The sequence below is a fragment of the Octopus sinensis genome, unplaced genomic scaffold (genome assembly GCF_006345805.1).
Source record: "Octopus sinensis unplaced genomic scaffold, ASM634580v1 Contig14135, whole genome shotgun sequence".
Classification (NCBI taxonomy): domain Eukaryota; kingdom Metazoa; phylum Mollusca; class Cephalopoda; order Octopoda; family Octopodidae; genus Octopus; species Octopus sinensis.
This window is the reverse complement of record NW_021833116.1, coordinates 142,192-169,065: the sequence shown is the minus strand read 5'-3', so window position 1 is coordinate 169,065 and position 26,874 is coordinate 142,192. Positions and strand designations below refer to the sequence as shown.

General features: G+C 37.1%; 1 protein-coding gene across 1 annotated transcript; it reads right to left on the bottom strand.

Annotated features, from left to right (window-relative positions):
• Positions 1-5,977: 5,977 nt before the first annotated feature.
• On the bottom strand, positions 5,978-7,081 carry LOC115230037. The gene has a single exon (XM_029800276.1). The coding sequence runs from the start codon at positions 7,079-7,081 to the stop codon at positions 5,978-5,980; it is 1,104 nt and encodes a 367-aa protein (XP_029656136.1).
• Positions 7,082-26,874: the final 19,793 nt, after the last annotated feature.

Genomic DNA, 26,874 nt, shown 5'->3' with positions numbered 1-26,874 from the left:
CTAAATCAACTATTTATGTATACCAATAATGGACCATCATCATACATTATTATGTTATCATCCCACGTTATCCGATTGTTGATGTAAAAACTCTGATTTACAATTTCTAAAATCGAATGATAAAATAATTAACGATTATTTATAAAATCTACGACATCTTGGGATGTTGGATTAATGACTTGTTTATTCATACTATCGCATAGCATATGGCCTCCATAAAATGGTGAACAAAAAATTGACGGACTACATTGAAGCATACGATTTGATCAGCGACAATCAATTGGGGACGAGAAGAATGTGTCAAGGAGCCAAAGAGCAGGCATTGCTCAACCAATGTGTCCATCAACGAAATGGGAATAATTTGCCTTCTGCTTGGATTGATGTAAAGAAGGCTTTTGACTCTGTCGATCACGAGTTTCTGTATCAAGTCCTCGATAACTCCGGCCTCCCCCATTGGATTGTGGATTTTATCAAGGCAATTGTCACGAAATGGAAGATCAAGCTGAGATTTAATCAAAAAGAGATTGGTGACGTGAAAATGGAGAGAGGGATCTTGCAGGGTGATTCTTTATCGCCGCAAATCTTTGTTCTTGTCCTGGACCCCCTGAGTAGAATATTGAATGCGAAATTCCCAAATGTGCTAGTGGACAAGTCTGGCAATAGTCCTCGGGTATGCTCAACGAACCACTTGTTGTTCATGGACGACCTAAAATTGTTTGCTCGGAAGAAAGACACTGTAATGAGGATGATGGTCGAGGTTGATCAATTCTTTCGATCTGCCGGATTGGAGCAAAACGCTGAAAAGTCTGCAACTAATCTTGAAGGGTTGAGTAGCAAAGCTAAGCTGCTTGACGGGATTGATGGCTATTGTTACCTTGGAGTATTGGAAGACAAAGATAGCAGAGTTTTGAAGAATGACACGATGAACTCAATATCGGATGCAATCGAGGAGAGAACTAATAGCCTGGCAGACTCGAAGCTAAATTCTGCAAATTTTTTCAAGGCTGTCAATGAGCATGCATTATCGTTGTATAATTACTACATCGGGCTCATTGATATCGAACCATGCGAATATCGACAAGAATGTGCGCAAGATTTTGATACGCCACCAAATACACATGAAACCTGGAAACAAACATAGACTTTATCTTTCAAGAGACCGACTAGGAAGAGGATTGGTTTCTGTGGTGCGTAAAAGCGAGCGAATGCTTCTTGAATTCCTCAAGGACATTGAGATGAAGGCTTCCTATTGTTTGAGGAGAGAAGGAATCCTGAAGACCGTCAGATTCAAGAAAACTCATATGGCCACTATCAAGGAATTCCTATGCAGAAAGTACCAATTTGCAACTCCGGAAAGCCTCAAACTGAATGTTCTGAAGGATTTGCAAGGAAAGCACATACTTGAACAGATACGAAAAAAGCCACTTCACTCGATTTTATTCAATTGCTATGATGATTTGGACGTGGATCTGAAAGAATCGTCCTGGTGGTTATCTCATGGGAACAACTCTCCAAGGTCGGAGGGACCATGGTTCAGTACCGCAACTTATTCTTTGACAACGGTGGTGGTTGTTGCAACCATTGCAACGCCGCCAAAAAAACTGTGGATCATCTTGCTACAAGATGTGGCAGAATGTTGAACAGTGATTACCTACGTCGCCACATTGAGGTTGTAAGGTGCATGCACCTGCACATCTGCCGAAAATATGGAATAAAACAGTCTCGGAAGTTAAAGGCTCACTCCGTTCAGTCGACTGTCTCTAATGAGGTGGTCGAAATACGTGTGGACACTACCATCAAGGCGGACACTATAGTGAGTAATAATAAACCGGACATTTTTGTCTTCGACAAAGTTCGGAATATTATTACGCTTATCGAAATTGGGATTACTTCTGAGCAATCCTTGAAGCAAGTAGAAGTAGAAAAATTACATAAATATGACCTTTTGGCGAACGAATTGAAGGTAATCCATAATGCAAAAGTGAATATCATACCGTTGGTTATTACGTGGGATGGAATAACATCCAGATTCTATAAACAATACCAGAACTCCTTACAAGTCCAGGTATCTACGCGAGCTTATATCCAGTCAATCGTGATCAAGAGAACATTGGAAAGCATGCGCCCGGAGTATAAACTCCTTCCTACAGCGGCGAAGCATGCAATTAAATCGGACTCGAGAACAACCACAAAAGTGAACTGCCATGTAAAATGGATAAGTCTACCCGTCGAAGACACTTGCTCAGGCTCGAAGAGGAGGAGAATCGACTGAAAGCAGACGCAATAATTAAAAATCAATTTTATCTGGACTTTTCAAATAAATTATTATTCTTTTCTGTTCAACTTTTCTATAACCCTAACCACTAAGTATCCTCAACCCTAACCTAACTTCAACTCAATCTTTAATCTAACTTTACTCCTATCCTAAATCTTGTTTACCCCTGACCCAACTTATCGCTAACTCTAATTTTAACACCGACCCTAACCCTAATCTGTCTCAACCACAAAGCCTAATCTATCCCTATCCCTAACAATGTATGCCCTTGTCTTCAGATGACTAAAAAGTCTACATGTTTTTACCGATAAAAGACGCATTGAATAATAACTTGTAATATGTCACGAGCCTAGCATGATCCGAGCCTAGGTCGTTGACATAATATTTAAGAGTGACTGTCTTCAGATATGCTCGGACTATTTTTAAATGATACAACCAGTACCTCAATCCTTAGTAATTTTAGTTCTGCGACTTCGATACAAAAAAAATTGAAGTTTTAGGCCGTTTCTTCTTATATAAGCTTGATTTCCGTATGATGTGGAAACCGCCCGGCGCTTCCATGCTTTTTAGCAAGAACTCTTATTTTTTTATTTTGATTTTTGATTTTTTGAGGCATAAAAAATTTTTTGATTATTAAAAAAACTATATATTGTTACGTTGCGGCAGCCAGGACTGCATGCGTGTTTCCCCGAAGAACTGCAATTCCAATGCGTCGGCGTAGCCAATACCGGTCGCGGCCTTCCCTTTTTTGTATTCCCAACATCGCCCAATTTCCTTAAGGAATTCAGCAGTTTTGAATCCCAAATAAAATTTTGCGCGTCTGAATATACAGGTCTTTTTACGTATGGGTCTATTTTAATGAAATATATGTCTATATTTTTTTAGATATAGGACCCAAATTTGCATATTTTATTTTGTTCCTAAATATGACCTAATGATTAGATTAATCAAAGGAATTTTATTTCAATTAATTCATAAACTAGCTGTCTGAAAAGGTCTCATTAAAAACACAACTATGTACTTTGTCAAAAATCGAAATTATAATGCAAATGCAAATCGTTTAAACAAAAATGAATTTCTGCATGCCTTCTTAGCAAAACAGGAGATTGTACTATTCCAACAAAAAGTAGAAGAGAAAATGAAAGGAGAAGAAATTGTTTGAGAATGTTATTACATTCTGAAGAGAAATCTATAAATTTTTTTCTCAGTAAGGGGTTTATTTCTTGAAAAATAATCAAATTATTGGATGGTGGAAATATTTCCCCAAAAGCAATATTTTCCCAAAAAGGAAGGTTTCCCATTATTTGTTTTTCCCTATTTAAGGTCGCACTGTGTCGTTTTTATTTTTCCAATCGCACTTATTTAATAGAACTAACACAAAAACGAGAACTAAGCTCTATTGGAGAATCCATGAAGAACTCAGAGATTTCCTCAATGAAGAATCCAGAGATTTAATTCTATCTCATTTTAAGTTATGTTGAGCTTATTTTAAAAATTGTAAAGTCATTTATTACAGTGTAACTTTCATATGGTTTTCACAAATCTTCAGGCCAATTAATGCCAGATTCCATTTTTTGACAAATAAGAAAACAATATTGAGCCAAAATAATATTTATATGAGAATCCAAAAACATTTTTGATAACTATTTCGATTAATCACACTTTTTGTTTAAAGTTTTGTATATTTACTTTTAGCTATATAAAAAAATCTTTAGGCAACCCATTTTCTGAAATAATAATAGATATTTATTATAGATGCTTGGCCCAGTTTTTGTCGGAATATTTTTTAATGTGGTGTGCTATCAAATTGAATTTGACACTATTGAAAGTATTTACAAACACATTTAAATTTAAATTAGAGTATTTAAATGTTACTAATGTCGACGTCTTCTCATGCAAATCAGATCCTTGTGAGGTAGAAGTTAGGAATAGCATCGATATTTATATGAAAATAATAATGAGTATAATTATTAAAATATTTCTTACAGAAAAATCATATCAAAATATCAAAGTAGAAATAAATTTGAAAAACTCGCGTTTAACTTATGGATTAATTCGCCCTTTTAATGAAACCAGACTGCCCGACTATTGCAAATGAAGCAACGAAATTCTATTTTTCACTGGATTTTTCAGAAAAATTTTCTCATAAAGTAAGATGTTTGCAAAAATATTTAATTTAAGGAATACGACACTTTGGAGTGTCGTTTATATGGAAATAGTTATCAGATTGGATTTGTTAGATTTAACCGCATTATTCATTCTAAAAAATAACTTAAGAACGCTAAACTATTTTTAACGTTAATTACTTTTCCTAATCTTTTCTTTTATTTGTTAAAAATTGATTCAATTAAACTAGAACTGATCAAAAAAGTACTCATCGATTCTTTCACAAGAGAAAATTATAATTGAATTCGCAAAGTTCGACAAAAAAAATTATGGCTCCTGAAGGTAGAGACCAAGGCTTTTGCGAACAAAGTACAGATGTATTTAGAGTTAATTTATTTATAATTTCTGCAATATGAAATTAAGACTATTTTTTTTATTCATGCCCGTAGACCGATTTTTTGAAGGTCATTAACAAATCGAATAGTACATACTTTAAGAAAAGTATGTACCAATTACTAAAAAAAATATAAAAAATTTGGAGGCTTATTTGTTACATACTAAAAAAATTTTGAAAAGTATCTAATCTCTAGGACAGCTAATATTGGCGAATCCAAAAAGTTTCAAATATTGACTATTAATCTACGACTTATTAATATTGACTATGAAATATTTCATTTTTGACGCAACCTGCACCAACACCTTCTCAGCTCAAAATTTGATTTCATCAGTTGTTGAGCCGGTTTCGACAGCAAGACATGTGGAACTTTCCAAAAAGAAGTACTCGTCCCTGGCCAAAGACTACCTATTCTTACCAATAGCCGTGGAGACCCTAGGGTCATTGGCAGGGATTCGCAGTCTTTCCTCCGCTGCATACATTGTTAGGGATATGGATAGATTAGGCTTTGGGGTTGAGACAGATAATTAAAATTCAGTAGTTTTAATTATTGTTTATTAAAAAAAGAAACTAATTAACTAAGTAATTTTGCTAACTAAGTCCAGAGCCTTCGAAGTGAGCAGAAGGTGGCACTCCACGCACCTCCTCCCCTTCTTCCTCCTCTTCTCTGGCACTGTAGACCTTCGAGAAGGTGCAGTCCAGCGCCTCTTGCTGACTAAACGTCAGGAAAGGGCTGGATCGGCGAGCATCAAACGAGACTCTTTCCAGAGTCCTCTTAAGAACAGTTGACTGTATATAAGCCTGTAGAGACTTATCTACATCCAACTGTCTTAAGTACCGCTTGTGGTATTTGGTGACCAGTCCATCCCATGTCATCACACACGGGATGACATGGACTTTGCACTGGTGCATCAGTCCTAGCTCGTTTGCAAGGAGGTCATACTTCCTCCTTTTCTCCACTTCCACTATCTGCAAACGGTCTAGGCACGTGATGCCCACCTCCACGATAACAATCTCCCCGGTGACCTTATCGTGGACCACAATATCGGGTCTGTTGTGCTGGACAACAATCGAGGTGCGTATGGGGGTATCCACCTTAATGCACACCCGCGAGTTCTCACACACAGATTGAACTCGATGGGTTCGCAACTTTCTGGACCGCCTCAAGCCATACTTATTGCAGAGCAAAAGATGGAGGGACCTCACCACCTCGTTATGCCTCCATCTGTAATCATGGTAAACATACTCCCGCACTTCGTGGCTAAATGGTCAACGGTCATTGCCTTACTCTTACAGTGGTTACACTGTTTCCGTTGACCATTAAAAAAGTTTCTATCCTGCAAATATGAGAACAACCCTTCTGATCGGGGAGAGTTATTCCCATATTTCAGCCACGTAGATGACGACGATACGTCAATGTGCGGGTTGTCCAGGCTGCTAAAGAGAGTCTTGTGAAGGACTTTTAAGTTGATCTTTTTAATTAAAGACTCCTTTTGAAGTTTGATCAACTCCTTCACATTAACTTGGGTAACACCTAGACCATACTTAGCCGACACATAGCCTTTTATGGTCCCTAGGTGTGTACCACGCGCTTTTTCAGCAGCAAGGATGGCAGCCTTCCTTTGGGATACACTCGACCCACTCCACAAGGTGTCGTGCATCTTAGTAAGAATTCGCTCACTTAAGTGTACGATGTTACTCAGTCCACGTCCTAGCTGCCCGCGAGACAAGTACAATCTCTCCTTATTGCTTGCCAACACGTGGACATGATTCTCTCGGAGTACTCTTCGGACAATAAGGTCCATTTCATCGTACTCACTCGGCTCGAATTCGATCAGGCCAACGTAGTAGTTTAGCAATGAGATGGCGTACTCGTTCAAGGCATGAAATAAGTTCCGTGCATTGAGCCGAGTCTGACATAACATTGCCGCCCTACTACGCACACCCTCCACTACACACTTTCTCGTTTCGGGTGTGATTAATAAGGCTGGACTCTCAACCACACCAAGATACTTATATCCTTGGTGTTCCTCCAAGACTTTGACTAGGTCACCACACACAGGGGTGTTAGTCGCCAACTTGTCGTAGTTGAGCTCCAACCCCACGGCCTTCATGAAACCTTTCAGGACTTTACCCATTGAGTGGAGGATCTCTGAAGACCGAGCGAACAGCTTAATGTCGTCTATGAACATGAGATGGTTGGTGCTAAAACACCCTCCTTCATGTTCGATCGACATTTGTTCGAATTGGGCAGTGAGGACTCTACTCAACGGTTCTAGGCAGAGGACAAACAGCAGCGGAGACATGCTGTCGCCCTGTAATATGTGACATGGGCGGCTGGATACGCATGGGCAACCGGTTACATTTTTTGACCTTGTGATGTCAATTATTAATCATTGAATAACTTCAAAGAATAATGCATTTTAACAAAAAAATTAAAATTAATCATTTTTAAGTCTTGCCATTGGTACCGTCCATATCTTTCCTTTAGCATATTTTATCTATTAAATAAAAATAATTGATTTACCTCGATTCGATTATTTGACAAAATGTTAATTATTTCAGCCGTCGGATAGAATGGAGACTCGAATTTATCCAACCGCAACGAAGGGTTTGTTCCATAATCTTTTTTAACTCGAACCTATCTATAATTATTTATCTAAACTTTATCTCCGACACTAAATTCGTATTTACTATTGTGGACATTCATTTTTCTATTCATTGCCTTATAGTAGGCTGAGTTTCCATCAATCGGATTTAAATTAAATTTGAATTTTTTTGGACTTGGACAATTAGAATCGCCTAAATATAAATTCAAAGTTAAAATACTTGAATTTTCAATTGAGTCTAAATTTGAACAAATCTCTGAATTTTCAAATTGATTTTTAATATTTTCTAAAACATAATTTTATAATTATAACCTGCAACATTAGTGTTTATTCCGCTTATCCCTCGATGTCTTTCAAAAGGATTCTGATTTGAAAATGAATGTACAGCCTTCTTATAACAGTACACTGCTTTTTCGAGAATTTCCAGCCACTTTTTTTCATCCGTATCTATCATTTTGGAGAGTTTTCGGGTGATGGTTTGATTAAAACGCTGCATACTTCTTTTGAAGATTTATGGAAAAGTGGTCTGACAAATGCAAATCTGAATAAATTGTTGAGAGACCTACTACAAACCTACTATAAACATCGATGACTGCTAAAATCCATTTGTAATTATTATTTAGGACTGAAACCGTGTGAATATTCGTGTAGAGATTTAGCTACATGCTCCATTTCAGTTTCATTGTCCAAAGTAATGACGAGCTTTGGATCGTCAGATTTGAGATACAATCTGCGCATTAATCGTAAATATAGAGTACCTTTCATTGATTATTGTAAAATTCTCGATCTTTTTTATAAGTCTATATTTTGCTTGCCTAAAAGAATCTTCCGCGAATTTATTTTCCAAAGCATCTTTTAAAATTCGATACTCTGAAGAATCTTTGACATAACCTCTATATGAAGCCATTACAAGAAACAAATCTAGCACGCTAAAAATTTTCCAATAAGTTTAGGTTTACCAACATTAAAAAAAATAACTTTTTTAAATTATTTAAGTACATGAACAAAAACTAATTTAAATCAATACAAGGCATAGTTAAACTTTATAATTGGCCCATAAAAAATATTATTTGTGATAATCAAAGGATTTAATTTTGACATCTACAAGGTCAAAAAATGTAACCGGTTGCCCATGCGTAACGCGTTCCCCATGTCACATAATATGCCCTTCTCTAGTTTCACCTCGCCTATATCGCATTTGTTGTAATGTAGATGCACGTTCCACCTGTCCATCACAGTTGCAACAAATTTGATAAACCACATTGGCAACTTAAGCCTTCGCAGACACTCAACGAGGTAGGCATGATCAACCGAGTAATATGCCTTCTTCACATCCACCCACATTGACACTAGTGAGTTTCCGTGGGCTCTCGCGAGGCATTTGTTGATCAGTGCCTGCTCCTTAGCTCCCTGGCAATCCCGCCGAGTACCTAACTGGTTCTCGGACAGAATCCCATTCACCTCCACGAAATTTCTGACCTCAGTAGCCACCACCTTAGTCATCAACTTGTACAGGTTGGGCATACAGGTTATCGGACGATAATCTGTCGGAGCGGAAGGGTTATCTACTTTAGGGATCAAATAAGTGACCCCAGTACATAACCACTCTGGAATCGAGCCAGGGTCTAGTGTAAACTGTTCGATTGCTCGACACATGCAATCATGGATAGGTTTGCAATTTTTAATAAAGAAATTATACACTTTATCGACCCCAGGTGTCTTCCAGTCAGAGAGACGGGTTACTGCTTCATCGAACTTCTTGCGGATGTCAGAGACACCACAAGACTCGGTCATCAAGGGAGCATCGGGTCCACAAAACGGAAACGACACACCCTTGCGAGGACGTGCTTTCCACATACTCCCCCATGTGTCAAGCATTTCGGCCTTTTGCTGGGTACCCTCCTTCGTCTCTCCGTGCAACCGACGATAGAACGACCTGCGATTAAATTCAAACAGGTTGTTCTCCCGCCTGCGCTGACACCGAGACTCATGAGTTGAGAGCTTCTTCTGATAAACGAGAATCAGCTCCTCCCTCTCTGCCCGGACACGCCTCAAGTCGTTGAGGTCCCATTTGGCAGCTCGTTCCCGACGAAGTAAAGTACGCACCAAGGGGGGAGTCTTGCCCTTGACCCCATTGCTCACATTCAAAATGTGCCCAGTCAGCGCTTCCAGCTCGGCTTTCCTTGCGGCTACTTTTGCGGCAATGTTTTCTCTCCATCTACTCTTTGGGGCAGGCCTCTGAGTGATTTCATCATAGGTTGTCTGTGCCGAGTACAAATAGAGAGAAATCTCGTCCATTGTCTCCGGAGGCTCACGCACGATCGCGTAAGCTATGGCACGATTGATGCAACCCATCACGTCACTTCTGAGTTGCCACCGAGGTATCTTTCGGGTCACTCTGCGGTCCGCAAGGGGGACAACACGATTCGCAGAGATATGCCTACTAAATATCTCCTTAACCTGCAAGAGTAGCGATAACTCACTACTCTGGTGCTCGTGTTGTTCAGAACACGGGGGGCATCCTGACGGCGTAACCGCAGCGGCAGTCCTCCCCGCGAGCCAGGAGGAGGGGTCTTGGCCAGCTTCTTCAGTGCATCTAACGATAGGTTCGAGCTAAAGCGTCGATTGAAACACTGAAGCAGGGTAGGCCACCCATTTCTGGGCATCCTGGAAGCTCTTCCCAACACTTGGGAAAGGGCGGATTTAACCCAGTCCTCCCGGGTCGTGCACTCGATCCCTTCTGCAATGGCAAAGACGATGTTCTTGCCATCGGACGTCTGTCTCTCCGATGCGGTTGTCCATCCTGCTCTAGGTATATTATTATTAATAATATTGTTAGTTTCTTGTTGTCCAGGTAGAGCACACATCGAGATAGTAGCACGTTGCATAGTAGTTTTAATTATTATTATTTAATTTTATTAATTTGTTTAACGTTTTAATTAATAATTGCACTTCTGCAAGATTCATTTCTAACTCCAATTTCCTAGGATGGCCAGTAAATGCTGCAATTCCGTTGTTTTCTTATTTAAACAATTTCTTGAAGTGGCCGGCAATTAATTCAACTTGTTCTACAGAATCCGCAAACGTCCTTGTAGTATCGATTGCGCGCATCACTACTAATCATTGAAGCAAAGTTGAGACATTTGGTCATGGATTTGGAAGATAGAAATTGATTTTTTTGGTCTAAATTATAAGTTTTGAAACTAGTGATTAAATAAAAATTTTTGTTTTCGAAGGAAAAGAGGACTAGTGGGCTAAGAATATTTCGCCAACTCCCAAAAGCCACTGTTTTAATTAAAGACGCTCTTAATCATTAAAAAGAATAGAATGTGGCCGCATGGCTGATGGCTATGTTGGTCAGACTTTCGTGCAGTAAGTATGCAAATAAGGTAACAGCATAAAATGGATTGTGGGAGATATTATATTACCGACCATAAAAGGAAATGGTCATTTTTAATCTTAAAAATTAGATAAAAAATAATAATTTTTGTTGTAAAAAAACCAATAAAAAATGTAAAGACAGTGAATCTTCCCGAATATTTGTACATGCCTCCGCTTGCCAATGGAATTATTGAAGTAAAAAATTTCAATTTTTGTTATAAGGAAGTCGCGGACTGACCTAACCAATCTTCACTAGCTATTTTGATGCACTAGTTTTTTTGTCGACTAGCTATTTTGATACTAGCTGTTTTGTCGACTAGCTATTTTGATACTAGCTACTTTGATGCTGATCTAAAAAGTGCTTCAAAGTGACTGGCTGACAGTAATTAGCTTGTTTCACATCAAACATAACATCTTATTAGTATTTTCAGTTAGTTAGTGTTTTAGGAACTATCAATTTTTTTAAACCCAGACTTTTTCTCCTTGAGAGACTTAATATTGTCCTCCAACGACTCCACACATTTTTTAGCGGATGAAACGTTCGGATTGTCCTTAGACCAGCTGTAAATAAGCTCGCCAAAACTGATGATAACTCCTACTCCGCCGAGAATTTTGGAAGTGGCAGAGATTACACTTCCGGTGACCTGATAAACCGCCTCACCTCCTTCAAACACCAAGTTGACTGCTTTGCTTCCAGCAACAAGCCCAGCTTCCATTACATCCAATCCGAAATAAACCATCACATTACCCATATTTATCAGGTTCGGAACCATTTTAGCCGTATTAATAATATTATTCGCAATATAGCAGGTACGCACTATACCTTCTGATGTGATCAACACGATTGCATCATCGGGGGTTATATTCAAATTGACAGACAAGTCATTTACAAAATCGTCGAATTTTCGTAAACTTCTACTTAGGTTTTTTTCTTTTATCGAGGAAAGTTCGATAATCTTCTTCAGATCTTTGGAATCGCAAAAGTCACTGATCATTCCTTTTATACCGATCACTCCTCCAACAACCACGCCGGATAGACCCAACCCAGTCGCTTCAATGATAGCTGTCGGAGAAAATAACAACATGGCCGTCGATGCTATCGTAGCTGGTCCAGCGCAGGAATCAGTAGCAAATTCTTCAACTTTTTCGATGAACTTTTTGAGGATTTTGATCTGGTCATATCTGCAGGAAATCAATTGATCAATATCTGATATTACAGTGGGCGCAAAAAAATCCGGTTTTCTAATTTCTCTATTTTTTTATATTTGCGATATAATATTTTTTTTTAATCTTAAATTTTAGTGAAAAGTAACTCTTATTTTTTTATTTTGATTATTTTCATTATTTTTTTCAAGAGATATTTCCAATTTAAATTTACAATGCGCAAAAAAACCCGGTTTTTTAAAAAATGTCAAATTAATATTTAATATGCCGTCCTTTAGCCATAAAAACATCGTACACCCTTCTCGGCATGCTGTTTATGAGTTTCTGTATTAGATCTTTCGGCATATTTTCCCAAATTTCGATAATTTTATCTTTCAGCTCATGCATATTTTTTTGGAGGATTTTCGTACAATTTACTTTTAATATATGCCCAAAGATGTTCTATTGGATTTAAATCTGGCGATTGCGGTGCCCAATCCAATAGTTTGACGCTTCTTTCGGCAAAGAAATCTTTCGTGATCTTTGATGTGTGTGGAGGAGCCATGTCTTGTTGGAATATGAATTCATTCAAGCACATTTTCGCAGCGGACTCCCACAGATTATTTGATAATATGTTCACATAAGTTGCTGAGTTCATAGTTCCATTTATAAATACTAGATTGCCTACTCCATAATACCCGAAACATCCCCACACCATTATTTTTCCCCCTCCAAATTTAACAGTTGGAGATAAGTGCGATTTTTCTAGACGTGTGTTGTTTTTCCTATAACAAAATTCCTTTTTTTGTGATTAAAAATTTCGAAACAGCATTCATCACTAAAAATAGTTGATTTCCATGACGTCATATTCAGTGCGATAAATTTTTTTGACAAGGAATATCGTTTTTCGATATTAATTTTAGACAGATACGGTTTTTTTTTGACACACACGTGAATATATTTCCTTTTGTTTCAGATAATTCCCAATTGTTCGTTTTGAGACGATTTTTCCTGTCAAAGAATGAAGATCCTTTGACAGGCAACGGGAAGATTTTTTCGGATTGTCAGAAACAAGCGTCAATAAAGTATTTATATCATCATTATTTAATGTCCTAGTCTTCCAGAACCGGACAGTCTCTGTGTTGTTCCATATTTTTTGTATTTACGTATGTAATCTCCCACTGTGATCTGGGAATTTCTACTTCTTCTGAAATTTGTTTATATGTCCAATTAAGGAAATAAAGTTGAATAATTTGTCCTTTCACAATTTCTGAAATACACGACATCCAACAACAACAAAAATGACAACAATTTCAAATTTTTGAGATAAAAGACTCAATAATTAAAAAAACCGAGTTTTTTTGCGCATTTTAAAATTAAATTCAAGATATCTCTATGAAAAATAAAAAAATACTTAAAATTAAAAACATACTCGATTTACATTTCAAAATGATACTAAATTAAAAAAAAATAATATAAATTTATATTGAAAAATTCGAAAAATAAGAAAACCGGATTTTTTTTGCGCCCACTGTATATCACGAATTAGAGATCTCGTGCAACTCTTGAAATTGGACAGATTTAATTCGGAATAGTTTTTATACAGCTCCGCGATTTTCGATTTCAGTATAGTTATTAATATCTCAATCAATTCTTCAGTCCCCATCTTTTGAGAAGTTGAAAAAGCTGCTAACGAATAGCACTGTTTGTTCTCGTGATCAACCCGGAATTTTTTTAAATCGATATATGGTTTCTCTGATTCAATGATCTAAATTCCATGATCTATAGATAAACTGGCAAAAAACTTTATCCATGGCCTGTTTGTACGTATTAAATGCATCTTCCATCGCAGAGTGTTTATAATCTAAATCTTCCTTGTACTCCGAAATTTTTAATTTCAGTTGAGATTCGAAATTCTTGATCAATTCTTCGCTGCCCCTTTTTCTACATTTGGAATTTATCAAAGTATCGTGCATGTTGTTCTGGTGTGCAACACTGAGATTGTTTTTATCAGCATATAATAAATTTGATTCCAAAAACTACAACTAGATAGACGATACAAACTTTTTTCATGGCCTGTTTGTACATATTAAATGCATTTTCTACCGCAAGCCGGTTTTCCTCATTTGCAATCGCCTCATAATGTGTCGTCAGCTTCTCTGTTTTAATAGTCTTAAAATAGATCTAAAAATGTTATTTTGGCATTAACAAGCTGAAATTCATTCTCAATACACCAACTTTAATTTTAAAAATTACCTTAAAGTGCTCAAAGAGTTCTTTACATGTGATTTGCGCGCCATTCACATGTTTGGTTACAATATTACGCATATCAAACAACTTTGAAATCAGCTCTGACAAAGTAGCCAAAAAATCCGTTTCAATATCTTCCCAATGAGTTATAAATTTCGAACCTTTGATATTTCCATTAAATTTATTGTTAGCCACCGAAATTCCTGGATAAGGCATTAAACAACATTGAATGTCTTCAAAACTACGACGAATGAATTTCCTGACATCATTTAATTCACTGCACTGTTTTTCAGGTGTCTATTCGACTCAATAACTAACAAATAGCCACTTTCAGGTAATCTTCAAGTAGAACACGCCCTCCTTCAAAGCCGTAATTTGCGCTTTCCAGATATTGCCAGTCCCTTACAAGAAAAAGCAGTGCTTGAAAAGGCTTCGAATCGTCTTTTTCAATAGCCATTCGCCCATAGTCAACAAAAATGCGCAAATTCTGTAAATCATTTTCTTGAAGGTTCTTGGACAGATTGTATATCTATTAGATTTTAACAAATAAACAGATATCAGCGCAATGCACCAATCACAATGTCAGTGCAAATAATAGTGTCAAAGCACAAACCATAACTGAGCTTATCAATCCACTAAGAGCAAAGACAGTCGAACAATCGCTGAGGGTGGATTTGTTGTCAAAAGTTCCCTGGGTGTCCATTAAGAAAACAGCAATCTGTAGTTTTAAATCATTTTAAATGTATTTAACATCTTCTCCATTAGAATTGACCAATAAAAATGGTTCGCTCCAAATTAAAATTCCAGTTGTGTTGCGTTTGCATCCCCCACTCCAACTAAAACCGCCAAAAGCCTGCTTGTTGTCTAACCAATTTTTTTTGTCCTATGGTCTCATCTTAAGCTGAGAGTACTTTTGCGGAGAGATATTTGAGGAAAAAATTAAGGAGAAACGATTTTCCTTGTCTGTAAGCGCCGACAACTGAAAGAACCATGACTTTTTTGTCAATGACATTTTTTGCCATGAGAATTTTTTGTAGCAAAGGTTCATTTAGTTTGAATGTGTTGTCGTCAGTGATTTCTATTATTTGTGCTGCATACGGCCTCATTTATGCAAGTAAGATTAATTCCGAAATGAAATGAGAATGCTAACAATATAATCGAATTAAATATTTGAAGGTTTTCCATTAAAAAATGAATAATTTTGTTTTATAAATATATTATAAAAATAAGTCCCAAGTGACCACCTTCCCATTCCGGAATGGCAATTGCCTGATTAGGGACGCCACGTGCGCAGACACGTGGTCCCCATCCGCTCTAATGTCATCTGCTTCTTCTTCCGGCTCGGCCGCGGCCCTGGCGGAAGCCCGCAAAGTAGAAAAGTACAAGAATCTTGCCACTCGGCATTCCTTCGTGCCTGTGGCTTTTGAGACATCAGGCGCTTCCAGTCCGCTGACCTCATGCTTCTTAAAAGACCTCGGAATCCTCATTGCTCGGAAGAAGATGGATGCTCGCGAGTCCTCTTGGTTGAGGCAGAGGATCTCGCTCGCAATCGTGCGCAGGAACGCGCAAGCAATCCGTTCGGCTGGGCTATAACCCCTGAGTAAATCTATAATTTTAATCTGATTTGTTTCATTTTGTAATAAATAAACATTCTTTTATATCAAAAAAAAAGTCCAAAGTTAAAACGTTTTCAAATAAGTGCTCAAAGAGTGCCAAAGAAATTCCGCACATCCTACCGATTGTAAATTTGGCATACTCCAAGCCTTCCGCGCTTGTATTCGGAACAACAATACTTGATTCTGCCAATGGAGTTCAACAAGGTGACCCTCTAGGTCCTCTTTTATTCTCCCTCGCAATTCACCAAACAACGAGATCGTGTAAAAATGATCTTAACATGTGGTATTTGGATGATGGAGTAATTGGAGGAGCCCCCGAAGGCATCTTGGAAACGCTGAAGTCTCTTGTTTTTAATTTTGGAGCGCTTGGGCTTGAATTCAACTGCGGCAAATGCGAAATTGTGAATGTCAACACGGACGAACTTTCCTTTCGTAAGTGGATGACCGAATTCGACAAACTGCTACCTGGATGCACCTTCCCCCTCAAAGAGGACTTGATTTTTCTTGGATCTCCTATTTTTGAAGTGGTATCAAAGCTGTTATGAAGGCTAAATTTCGGAATTTTCCTTCTCTCTGAAAAATTACGTTGTGTGGATAGCCACATTGGGCTCTTTTTAATGAGGAACTGTCTATCTATTCCGAAGTTAACATACCTTTTGAGGACGGCCCAATGCTATCAGGAAACAGATCTTCTCGAAGACTATTCCGAGCATATGAGAGCTTGCACTGAGGACATCCTCAACGTTAGCTTCGATACGCAGTCGTGGAGACAGGCGACTCTTCCAATTTCCCTGGGAGGGATCGGCTTGATCACCCCGCAGATTCAGCGCACGGCGCATATTTTTCCTCAGTACTCTCGTCCAGAGATATGATCGACACTGTTCTTTCTCAAATAAACGAACAGAGGAAATCATTTGCTGTGGATGATTGCGTCGCCGTATGGGAAAAGCTGGGATTGCCATTGCCATCTGATGTGACCTGCCAATCGGAGTGGACGTCGAAAGTCCACGCCAATACGTTTTCATGCCTAAAGGAAACCATGGACCAGAGAAGGTTGGCTTGTTTACAAGCGGGCAGCCAGCCCCTAAGCGGCGCGTGGCTAAACTGTTACCCTTGTAATACAACTGGCTGCCTTCTTAATGATGAAGCCGTAAGAATTGGAGTTTGTCTGCGCCTCGGTCTACGCGTCTATGAAAAACACCAATGCCGGTGCGGCGTGTGGACTGACGAGTTTGGATATCACTCCCTTTCATGTCGAAACGGAATTGGACGTTCCTCACGGCATTCCGAACTGAACCAGATCATCTGTCGATCTCTTCGAACTGCTGGATTCCACACACAATTGGAACCTGCAGGGATTTTCGTAGAGGACGGCAGAAGACCCGATGGGATGACCACATTTCCATTTCAGAGGGGAAAGTGTCTGGTTTGGGACGTCACGTGTGTGAACTCCTTTTCCAATCAGAACATCAAATTATGCATCGAGAATCCTGGAGCCCCGTCTGAACGGGCAGAGAAGAGAAAAGCTGAGAAATACGCTGGAATCGGGAATGGGAGAGTGTTTGTCCCCCTGGCTGTTGAGACGTCAGGAATACAGGGTCCTTCTACTCGGACCCTACTCCAGCGCATTGCCTCATTAATCGAAAGGGTTACCGGCGACCCGTGTGAGCACCGGTATTTAATCGAAAGAATATCTATAGCAATAGTCAGAGGCAATACTCTGGCTATCTGCCAATGACTATTTCTCTTTTGATTTGAAATATATGTTTTTATAATAAGCCATAAGCAGGCAGTTGTAAACAATGGGTGACCTAGATGAACTAAGAGATCTTGCGAAAGGGAGAGACCTATGGATAGGATTGGTGGAAAGTGTAGTCGGTGCGGCACGAGGGAACCTTAAATGATTTTTGTTTTTTATATGTGTTCTCGGCAGTGCTGATAATAATAAAACATTTTTCGGATCACATTAAACAAACGCCCCCAAATTTACACATATTAAACAAACGTCCCTAAATTTATACATGTCAAACATTCGACGAAAACATTAAAAAAGTTTATTGAACAACATAATAATTTTTCAAAAGCTCCATTAACTTTTCAAAAGGATCACCAATTACGTTGTCACGCCACATAAATTCGTTTAGGTAGTCTTGTAAAAATTCTTTTTTGACACCTTTCATTTTCTTACAACGCAATTTGTTTTTATTCCAATAGAACTCCACATGTTGGGTATGAACACCGGTGGTTGGTTCAATAAAGTTAATTGAGTGGTTTACAGTAGCGTGGTCATACCCAAAAACATTCAAATTGGAATTGATCCATTCATCACTATGGATAATTGATCCTGGCAGAATTACTTCACAGATAAACACATATTAAACAAACGCCCCTGGAGGCGTTTGTTTTATGTGATCCCATTTTTCCTATCAACTGATTTACATAAACGTTTGAATAGATATTTTAGAAACGTTTAGAATAAAGCTTCATCATAATTGCATAGCTTTTTGTAACTCAGTATACGGGGAAAAATCTAGTGTAATTTTTTTTAATTAATATTTACTGTTTGTGGTCTTTGTGGTCGCATGCTTTTATTATTATTAGCATTTAATTATTTGAATTTAAGCCATTCATGAATTCAAACGGGTCTGTAAAAATGATCGATCTCAAGGCTTTCACCAAATGGAGTACCTCAAGCATGGTTGTTAGATTTAAATCATTTTATTTTAATCAACAAAAATAAATCGACGATTTAAAGTATTAAAAAAATCAAAACCATTTAGATTTTTTTGATGTTAAAAAGCAAGCGTGATGCCTTGCGAGTTCACAATAATTTTAATCGAGTAAAGCGTTTTTTTATTCAAATCATTAAGAAATGTTAGGATTACTGCACTGCAACGTCTCGAAAAGAAATGCAGACAGAAACGATCGATAATGGTACCTCAGCGATGTTTACTCTTCACATTAAAATATTTGAATACTCTTCACATTAAAATATTTACAAACATGCATCCAATTTAATTTGCAATTATCCTGATTAGTTTTCTATTCCTTATTTTCTGTTGACCAGAAAGATTTAACATTAACAAATTCATCAAATAAATCGTCGACATTTATATCTTCGAATTCAATTGCTTCAATTTTTCTCCGATGCTTCTACATCAACCCATTCAATATCATTTTTTGTGTCCAAAGAAAGTGACAAAAATTTAGCAGATTTAATTGTATCGAAAAAGAAAAAAATGTTTATTTGACGTAGATTTTTGGAAAATTTAATGAAATTTACATAGAACTTTAAGGAAAGTATGTGACGTTAATTGATTGTAAAAGAATTATTCAAATATTTGTCGAAAAAATAAAGTTATATAAATGTAACTTGGAAAAAAGAAATTATTATAACATTCCCGAATTCCAATCAATTTGTCAAACATTTGATAATGAAAATATTAACAACTTTTTGCACATTTATTCAGTATAGAAAAAGATTTGATTATCAGATTCTAAGATATTCTTGAATTAGAAATTCCATCTTAGATGATTAAATTTTTTTGTCGAAAAAAATATTCAAGAGGAATTAATTACTTTAGAATTCATTCCAGAATTAAAACTATGTATTATGATGATTCTCAAACGTTAGTTATTTTTTGGCTTATCCAAAATTGTGGAACGAAATAGCACAATTGCTACTCTATTTTCAGACATCATACTGCGTTGAATGTTGATTTAGCATTCTACATCGAATTTTAAATTAAGAACAAAACAGATTGGATGTGTTTATTTGTTTAAAAATAACACAAATAGACCCAGATATCGAATCTTCAGTCAAAAAACATCAGTCACAGGAGTCCCATTGGTATTTAATTGTTATTTATTATAGATTTATGCAAAAATACTAACTTAACATCGAGTTTTTTCATTGAGTTTTGTTTGATATACAAATATTACTTAGTATTGTCTGTTGTATATAAAATTTTTTAAAAGGTGGATTAAATATTAGGGGGTCAAAAAAATCAAGGGTTGAGAACCCCTAATATAAACAAAAAAGTATTAAACAAAATGTATTTTCAGTCAAAACAACAATTTATCAACATTAATGTGTCTCTACTCCCCAGTCCTCCAAAGTGTAAAAAAGAGTTGTTCAATTGGATCTGCATTTCACTTGAAATACACCTACCCAGAGGACATTTGTAGGACAATATCTCGAACTTCCTGATTCCTCAACTCGACTTTCCTCAACCACAACCTCCGACCCAGTCAAGTCCCCTCCTACAGTCCGAGACGTGTTTTCCTTTATATAATCAATTTGTATGTCTTCGGGCTGTATTTCTTCAACTTCTGACTGTCTTTCTGAATACTTGACTAGTCGTGTTTACCCCTTAAAGTAGTCATTTCTGGTATTACTGTCCTCTGAGATGAACTGTCGAAGGATGATTGGTCACTGGAAGGTCAGTTTGAGGGTATATTCCTGGTTGAATGGAATTATTAGTTCTTAGGACGAGCTTTCTATGAAAGACGGTTCTTGAACTCCCAGGGCTTGGGAGGTTATTAAGTTTTGGCACGTTTTATTAGGGAGATTGAAGGCTCCTCGATTATATTTAAAAGGTTGATATTCTGAGTGGAACTAAGTCGTTCTCGCAGGAACTTTTCACGGGATTTGTCACAGTTCTTCTCCATTGAAAAACCAATTGCTCAATATTACTTGTTTTTGCATGCTTGTTTTCATTCTATTGGATTATATAAAGTATGGAACAACACAAATTTTGTATTTAACTTGACAGACTTCGGGACATCTAGAAGACATCTGAAAGACTTTAAGCTAATTTGGATCGGCTCAACATTTGGCTAATGGATAAGCGTCTCCTTGTGCAAAGTCCTCTACGTCCCCTTTTATATTTGATAAAAGATTGGGAAGAAAGACTGTCGTTTTGAAACTGAACAAAGTGACCATACATTTCAAAAAATGTCACACAATTTTAAAAGTGAATCTCAATATGCATCTCTTTTCAAATGTAGACAACACACTTTGAAAATGCAAAAAAGTAATTTGTTGAAAAGCTTATTGGAAATATGAAAGATGGGTTGTTTTGTCACTACCAAACTCTTTATAATTAAATAAATAAAAATCGAGAACTTTAATGAAAAAAAACACCCCAAAATCAAAAATCCGAAATTCGGCGAATCCCACTCGATTATGTTCGAAATCAAAAACAGTGTAATAACGACGGATGAAAACGTCCCCAAATATCCATAACGGTGAGTCCATTCCAGTAATCTCTATCAAACACATTTCAGCCGACGGAATCTATCAAATTGACAAATAAATGAAACAACGGGCATAACGTAGTCTTCCGGGTTCAACTCAAACATTCTCCCGCCCATATTTATCTTGATAGAAGGAAATCTTCTAAGCGACAGTCCTTCCACAATAGGCTAAGAATAAATAATCCAAATAAACAATATTTTCTACGATTTGTACTCCCAAAATCTTATAAATTTTGGCTGGTCGAGGACATATTGTAGAAAGTGTCCCTACAAACACAGTCCCATGCTAGACATTTACCCTTCAGGAAAGGGAAGTACGTAACTCTATCTGTGTGCTTTCTATATTCACGAAAAAGCCCAGGGGGTTCCTGTTGAGCTAAAATTCCCGCAGAGTCTAAGGCGTTTGTTAATTAAATGATATTTATTCTGTTTCTGTACAATCATGTCAGATTTTCCATTGTTGTTTAGATTTGTAAAATGTGCTTAAAAAAACAGAAACTGGTGAGACTGTTATTTAAAGAATTTGTTATCTTAAATAAAAAGATGAAATCGCCATTTTTCAATATCGTTGTGACCTTTTTCTTGTATGGTACGGAACATGCAGTGTTTCGTCATTCCCTCCAGTATTAACGACACATTCCTTTTGAAAAGTCTGGAATGACAGAAGAAATCACCAAAACTCCAATTTGAAGGATCACGTCGTTAAATAAAAAAAATAAAAACTTAGTTTAACTGTATTTATAATGATTCTTTCTCTTTTTTGATAAAAGTAGAAAAATTCCACAATTATCATTTACTTGCTGAAGAATTTGCAGATTCACAAGGCAAAAGTCTTGATAGTCCTTCTCGTACTGACATGAGATAATTATTAAATTCTTTAAATCCTACATGAAGAAATTGAATAAAAATGTAAGAATGAATAATGGCTGAACACAGACATGGTATGGAGGTGGACAACCAACATGTTGTGAAGGAAGCAAATAGTTTTATCGCTAGGGGAGAAAAGCTGTGCTTTCTTACTACAATAGTAAAAGAAGGTCCAGACGTGACCGGTCAGGGGAGTAGGTGTATTTAAAAGAAAAAAACATTAATTAATGATAATTATAGCTGTGAACATTAAGAGAATTGTAAAGCAATAAATGAAATTTTGTTTTTTGTTTTAAAAACTGACATTTTTTTGCTGGAGAACACCCAGGCTTATACAAAATGTTATCAATATTTTCACGTATTTTAGTTACTTATCAACCTTTGCATAAAAGCCGTACTTTTCAGAACAATATTTGTCAATGTAATAATTTATCCACACGTATGAAAATTCAAATAAACTCATGATTAGAAAGTCACAATAATACTCAATAGAAAGAACAAATATGCATACACAACTCAGCAATTCTCACTAAAACAGACAGCAGTCAACATAACTCTGCAGGAAACCCCAATCGACTCAACCGTTTAGCCAACTTCACTTTATGTCCCAAAAGAGTCACGAGAATGTCCCGAATGGTCTCCTTCCCTCGCTCAGACTCACTCAAATCCCCCTTCAGCCTCCTAATCTCAGCATCCGCCAGAGCACATCGATAAGCCAATTCAGACTGAAGTGACCCCAACATGTCCCTTTCTCGTGTGACAGTCTTCAAATCATCCCTTTGGACACTGATTGTGCTGTTCAACACTGTCCTCTCCTCGTTGAACGATCTCACTGTTTGTCGCATTATTCTATCCGACGTTGCTGTATTCGCGTCCAGGAGGTGTTTGAGAGTACAAATGTGCTCGTTCTTCTTACGGATGGTCTTCATGAGCTCTTCCTCCACATTCCCCGAACAGACCGTCGCCAATTCTTCCAACAATTCGAATATGTCCTCTGCCATTGGCTTGGACGCTGATTTCTCCACTTTTGGCAACATTTTTAGCAATTTGGCGTGGATCTACATTTTTTATCCAAAAGTACTCTCAGATAAAAGTCCTCTTCTTGACTGGCGGACTAATTAGTTAATTAATTGGTTTTACCTTTAATTGAAAATTCATTAATTGCGTTTCAAGTTCAAAAATCTTTTTTTTGCCAATTTTTTCCCGCTCTTGTAACATTGACGTGGTGGACTGACTTTGAGCCAAAATCGCAGCCAATTTGTCATTCTCCTGCAATGCCTGGACATTAATCACACAATCAAACACAAGTCAACGAATCTGAGACCTCCCATTCGATATTAACATGTTTATCCTCCAAAAACAGAGGATTTGGCTCACATAAATCTCCCTCCAATAACAAGTTCTCATTTTGGTCATTTCTCTGCCCATTAAAAATATTATCTGATATGTCAAAATGTGGTTTAAAATTATCAGATTGATCAAACGAGTTGGCCTCAATTCTGTTTTCGAGGTCTTCAATTTGTCGAAGAAGGCTCCTCTCCGACTCAGTGAGGGAGGCGACCTTCATCCTCAGGGACTCGACTTCTATCAACTCATTCTTCAGCTTGGCTATCTCCAAAAGCCTTTGGACATTTTCCTGCTCGAGTACTGAACTCATTTTCATGGTCTGTGCCTCGTTTGCTCGACTTTTCTCCAACTCTCCCTTCAAATTGGCATTCTCCAGTGAAATGAGGTCATTCTAGACAGATTAGGCCACTCTGAGCACACCAAGTGGCTGAGTTCGAGGTACTCCTGTCTCTGAAGGGAGGATTGTTGGCCTGACTGTTCCAGGGAGGCCTTGAGGGTGTCCACTTGGGAATTGAGGCTTTGGACGAGGAGGGAGAGACTCTCAGCCTCGTTGGGAGAGGAGGGGGTGTGGAAGGAGGAGGTTATGTCGGCCATTATTTGCTTTATGCAGTCCAATTCGTTCTCCTTTTGTTGGAGGAGGAGTTCTAGTTGGGATGACTTTTGGGAGAGCAGTTTGTTGTCGTGTAGGAGTTGGAGACCGTATTCGGCTGCTTTGTTCTTTAGGTCTTCTGTTTGTTCTATTTGGGACTTGAGGTTGTCTATTCTGTCCAATAGATTGAAGATGAATTCCATATCGACTTCCTCCAGGGGAGGTACGTATTCCTCACACATTGACACAATTTGAATTAATTGTAATTTAATATTGATTTGTTATTAAATTTATATTTTTAATAATACAATATTATAGTGGGGACGATATTCAATAATATTTATGCCACCCTCGTATTTTGATGACGTCAAATTTCTTAAGATTTACTTTTGACTTAATTTTGACCGGATTAGACACTTTAAGTGTAGTGAAGGAATTACTGTTTTGATAACCGAATGAATGTTTTTGTGCAATGAAAATAATAATAGTTATTCTAATATGTATCGGCGTTTGATAATTGCAATCAAAATATATAAAATATCGCTCAAATCAGCTTAAATATATCATGTTCGATAAGAAAAACAATTTAAACGACAAGATTGAGTATCCGAATACTCATTATAAGTTCATTCTGCTTGATTTAATAAATATCTGACCAATAAATCGACCAGAAATAAACCCGAAATTACTTGATTGAATGGGAATGACAGCACACGCAAAAACCTTTCAATCCGCCACTCAATAAACACTCAAATTAGTCGTTAATTAAGACAACATGTTAATAAAGTTATTAATCATAGACGTTGCGAGGTTTCCCCATGTTCATCCCGGCCTGAGAAGCCCCCTTATTGCTTCCCATTTGTAGGCCAATGATCGAATTGCCCTCTCGCAGCTGTTCGTCCGTGAAGTTCCGTTTCTCCCCAACCGACTCCTTCGGGCCAAATCCCCTGCCAATGGAATGTGCCTGATTTATCATAAATCACAACTTTTCTCCCAATGGCCGCCAAAGAGACGACTACGGTGTGAAGTGCTGTCCGTTCATAGAGGTCGACTGTCACGAATTTCTCGTCTTCTTTGATATCCAGGATTTTCCCTAACTTTGTAAAGAAACTGTTGTAGTGTTCGCCAGCAATGAACGAATTCGCCGATTTTCTGTAATTATTGGCAAGTTTCCCAGTCGTGAGCATATCTGCCAGTCTATCTCAGTAAAATGGAATAATTAACTTGTGGAGGACAATTCCGTCTTTTAGTTGGTTATAAAAGTTTTCCTGATCCCCCGAAGTGTTCATTCCCTCGCACAAGATACTATCAATCCACTGGAGAACTAGTGATGCCACATTCAAGTCATATTTTGAATTCATCTATTCATTTTCTAATTTGATAATGTACTTTAAGCTGAGCATCTCTCGCTAATCCGGATTTCTGAGTTCGATACGCCATTATGATTGCGCTTCCCAATAATACTCATTTTATATCAGAAATGTACGCAGATATGGCGATTGAATGTGCTATGAAGAATTCTCCCACTTTCCTGCGGTCAATTGACTTTGTGGAAATCAGACTACATTTTGATTACAGCTCAGTTGGAAATAAGAGCTTCGTGGTCAGTTTTTACGGCTTGATTTAATCGAAGGCAATTTCAAAGTGAATTGGAACAGAAATGATTGCGTAGGAACCTCAAAGTAAACAGCAAGTTCAAGTTGTACTTTTCAGTTCCTGATAATATTGAATTCCTCAAGGAATATTGTGAACAGATTTGTGTGCATAAAATGTGTGAATCTGTACAAAAAGGTTATGAAATAATAATTAGATGCAATAATTCGTTTTTGAGACGGCAATAATCAAAATTAAGTAATTGAAGTATTCTAAAATAGTACATAAATTTTTAGTAGGAATAATTCATATAATCAGCTCAATAAGTAACAGAAGAGTGTACGTATCATTTTACTTATTGAATTTCACATAAATTAATGTTAAAATAAACAAACATGAAAAAAGATAAATAAGTTCCCCCAAATCATCCTCGCAGTACACATGAATTACTAATTTGTTCGGCAGTCGAGTAATTAAATTTTGAACAAATAATTCTAATCTCACAACACTAATCGGGCTAGCACATGTATAAAATTTCCGTCTAAATAGAAATATACTTTCTCAAAATGATTCAAAGACAGAAATTTATAAATAGTGCGAATATTGATTATTTTGTTTGACTATATAAGAATAAAAACCATAAAATGAGGATATGGCAAGTGTAAGAAAGTTAGTATAACATTTTAAAAAGATTCATCCGTTCCTGTCGACACTTGCAAAGCCTATGGTCAACAAAACACTCAGTGGGGACAGTCACGTTGACTGACTTCACTAATGTGGAAATGTAATAAAAACTAACATATTTCCATATTTATAGGCAGAGTTTGACGTTTGGGAATTCGTTCTTTACTGACAAATTCAAAATATTTTAATTTGTTTTTCACAAAACACGATCTGGCAAAAACTGTGTTTTGCTCAGTTCCCAGTTCATTTATATTCGGAGATGAAAAAGTCAAATAAAAGTTGGAGTTTTTTAGTTTACATAAATCTTGTTCCATCTTGAAACTTGCTATCGATTTGAAGTATATATACTTTGTATCGATTTCACACATAGAAATAACAATTTCGATTTGGTGCTCGAAAAACTGTTATAGAAAACACTTTAGAAATTCATTTTTAAAAAAGCCATCGACAAATATAATCAGATATATCAAAATTGTAAACTATAAATCGACCTTGTATCACAGGTGGCTCTTGATGGCGGCATTTCTCAAACAGATAAAGAAATCGAAAATTGTAAATCCATATTCGATAATAGTCTGTTTTTATAGATAAAGTCAACCAAGTGGTTTGTTATCAGGTGAAACATAACCATTTAGTATTTTTAGTCTTTTGTTAGTTATAAACTGGTCATTGGGTTACTAGCAGTGACTCTATGGACAAAGAACGTGCAAAATTACGAAATCTTTTTTCAGTTTATTCAAAATATTTCTTATAGAAACATT

Excerpts from the sequence above, each read along its gene's own strand:
- LOC115230037 (XM_029800276.1), bottom strand. The coding sequence starts at position 7,081 with ATGTCTCCGCTGCTGTTTGTCCTCTGCCTAGAACCGTTGAGTAGAGTC.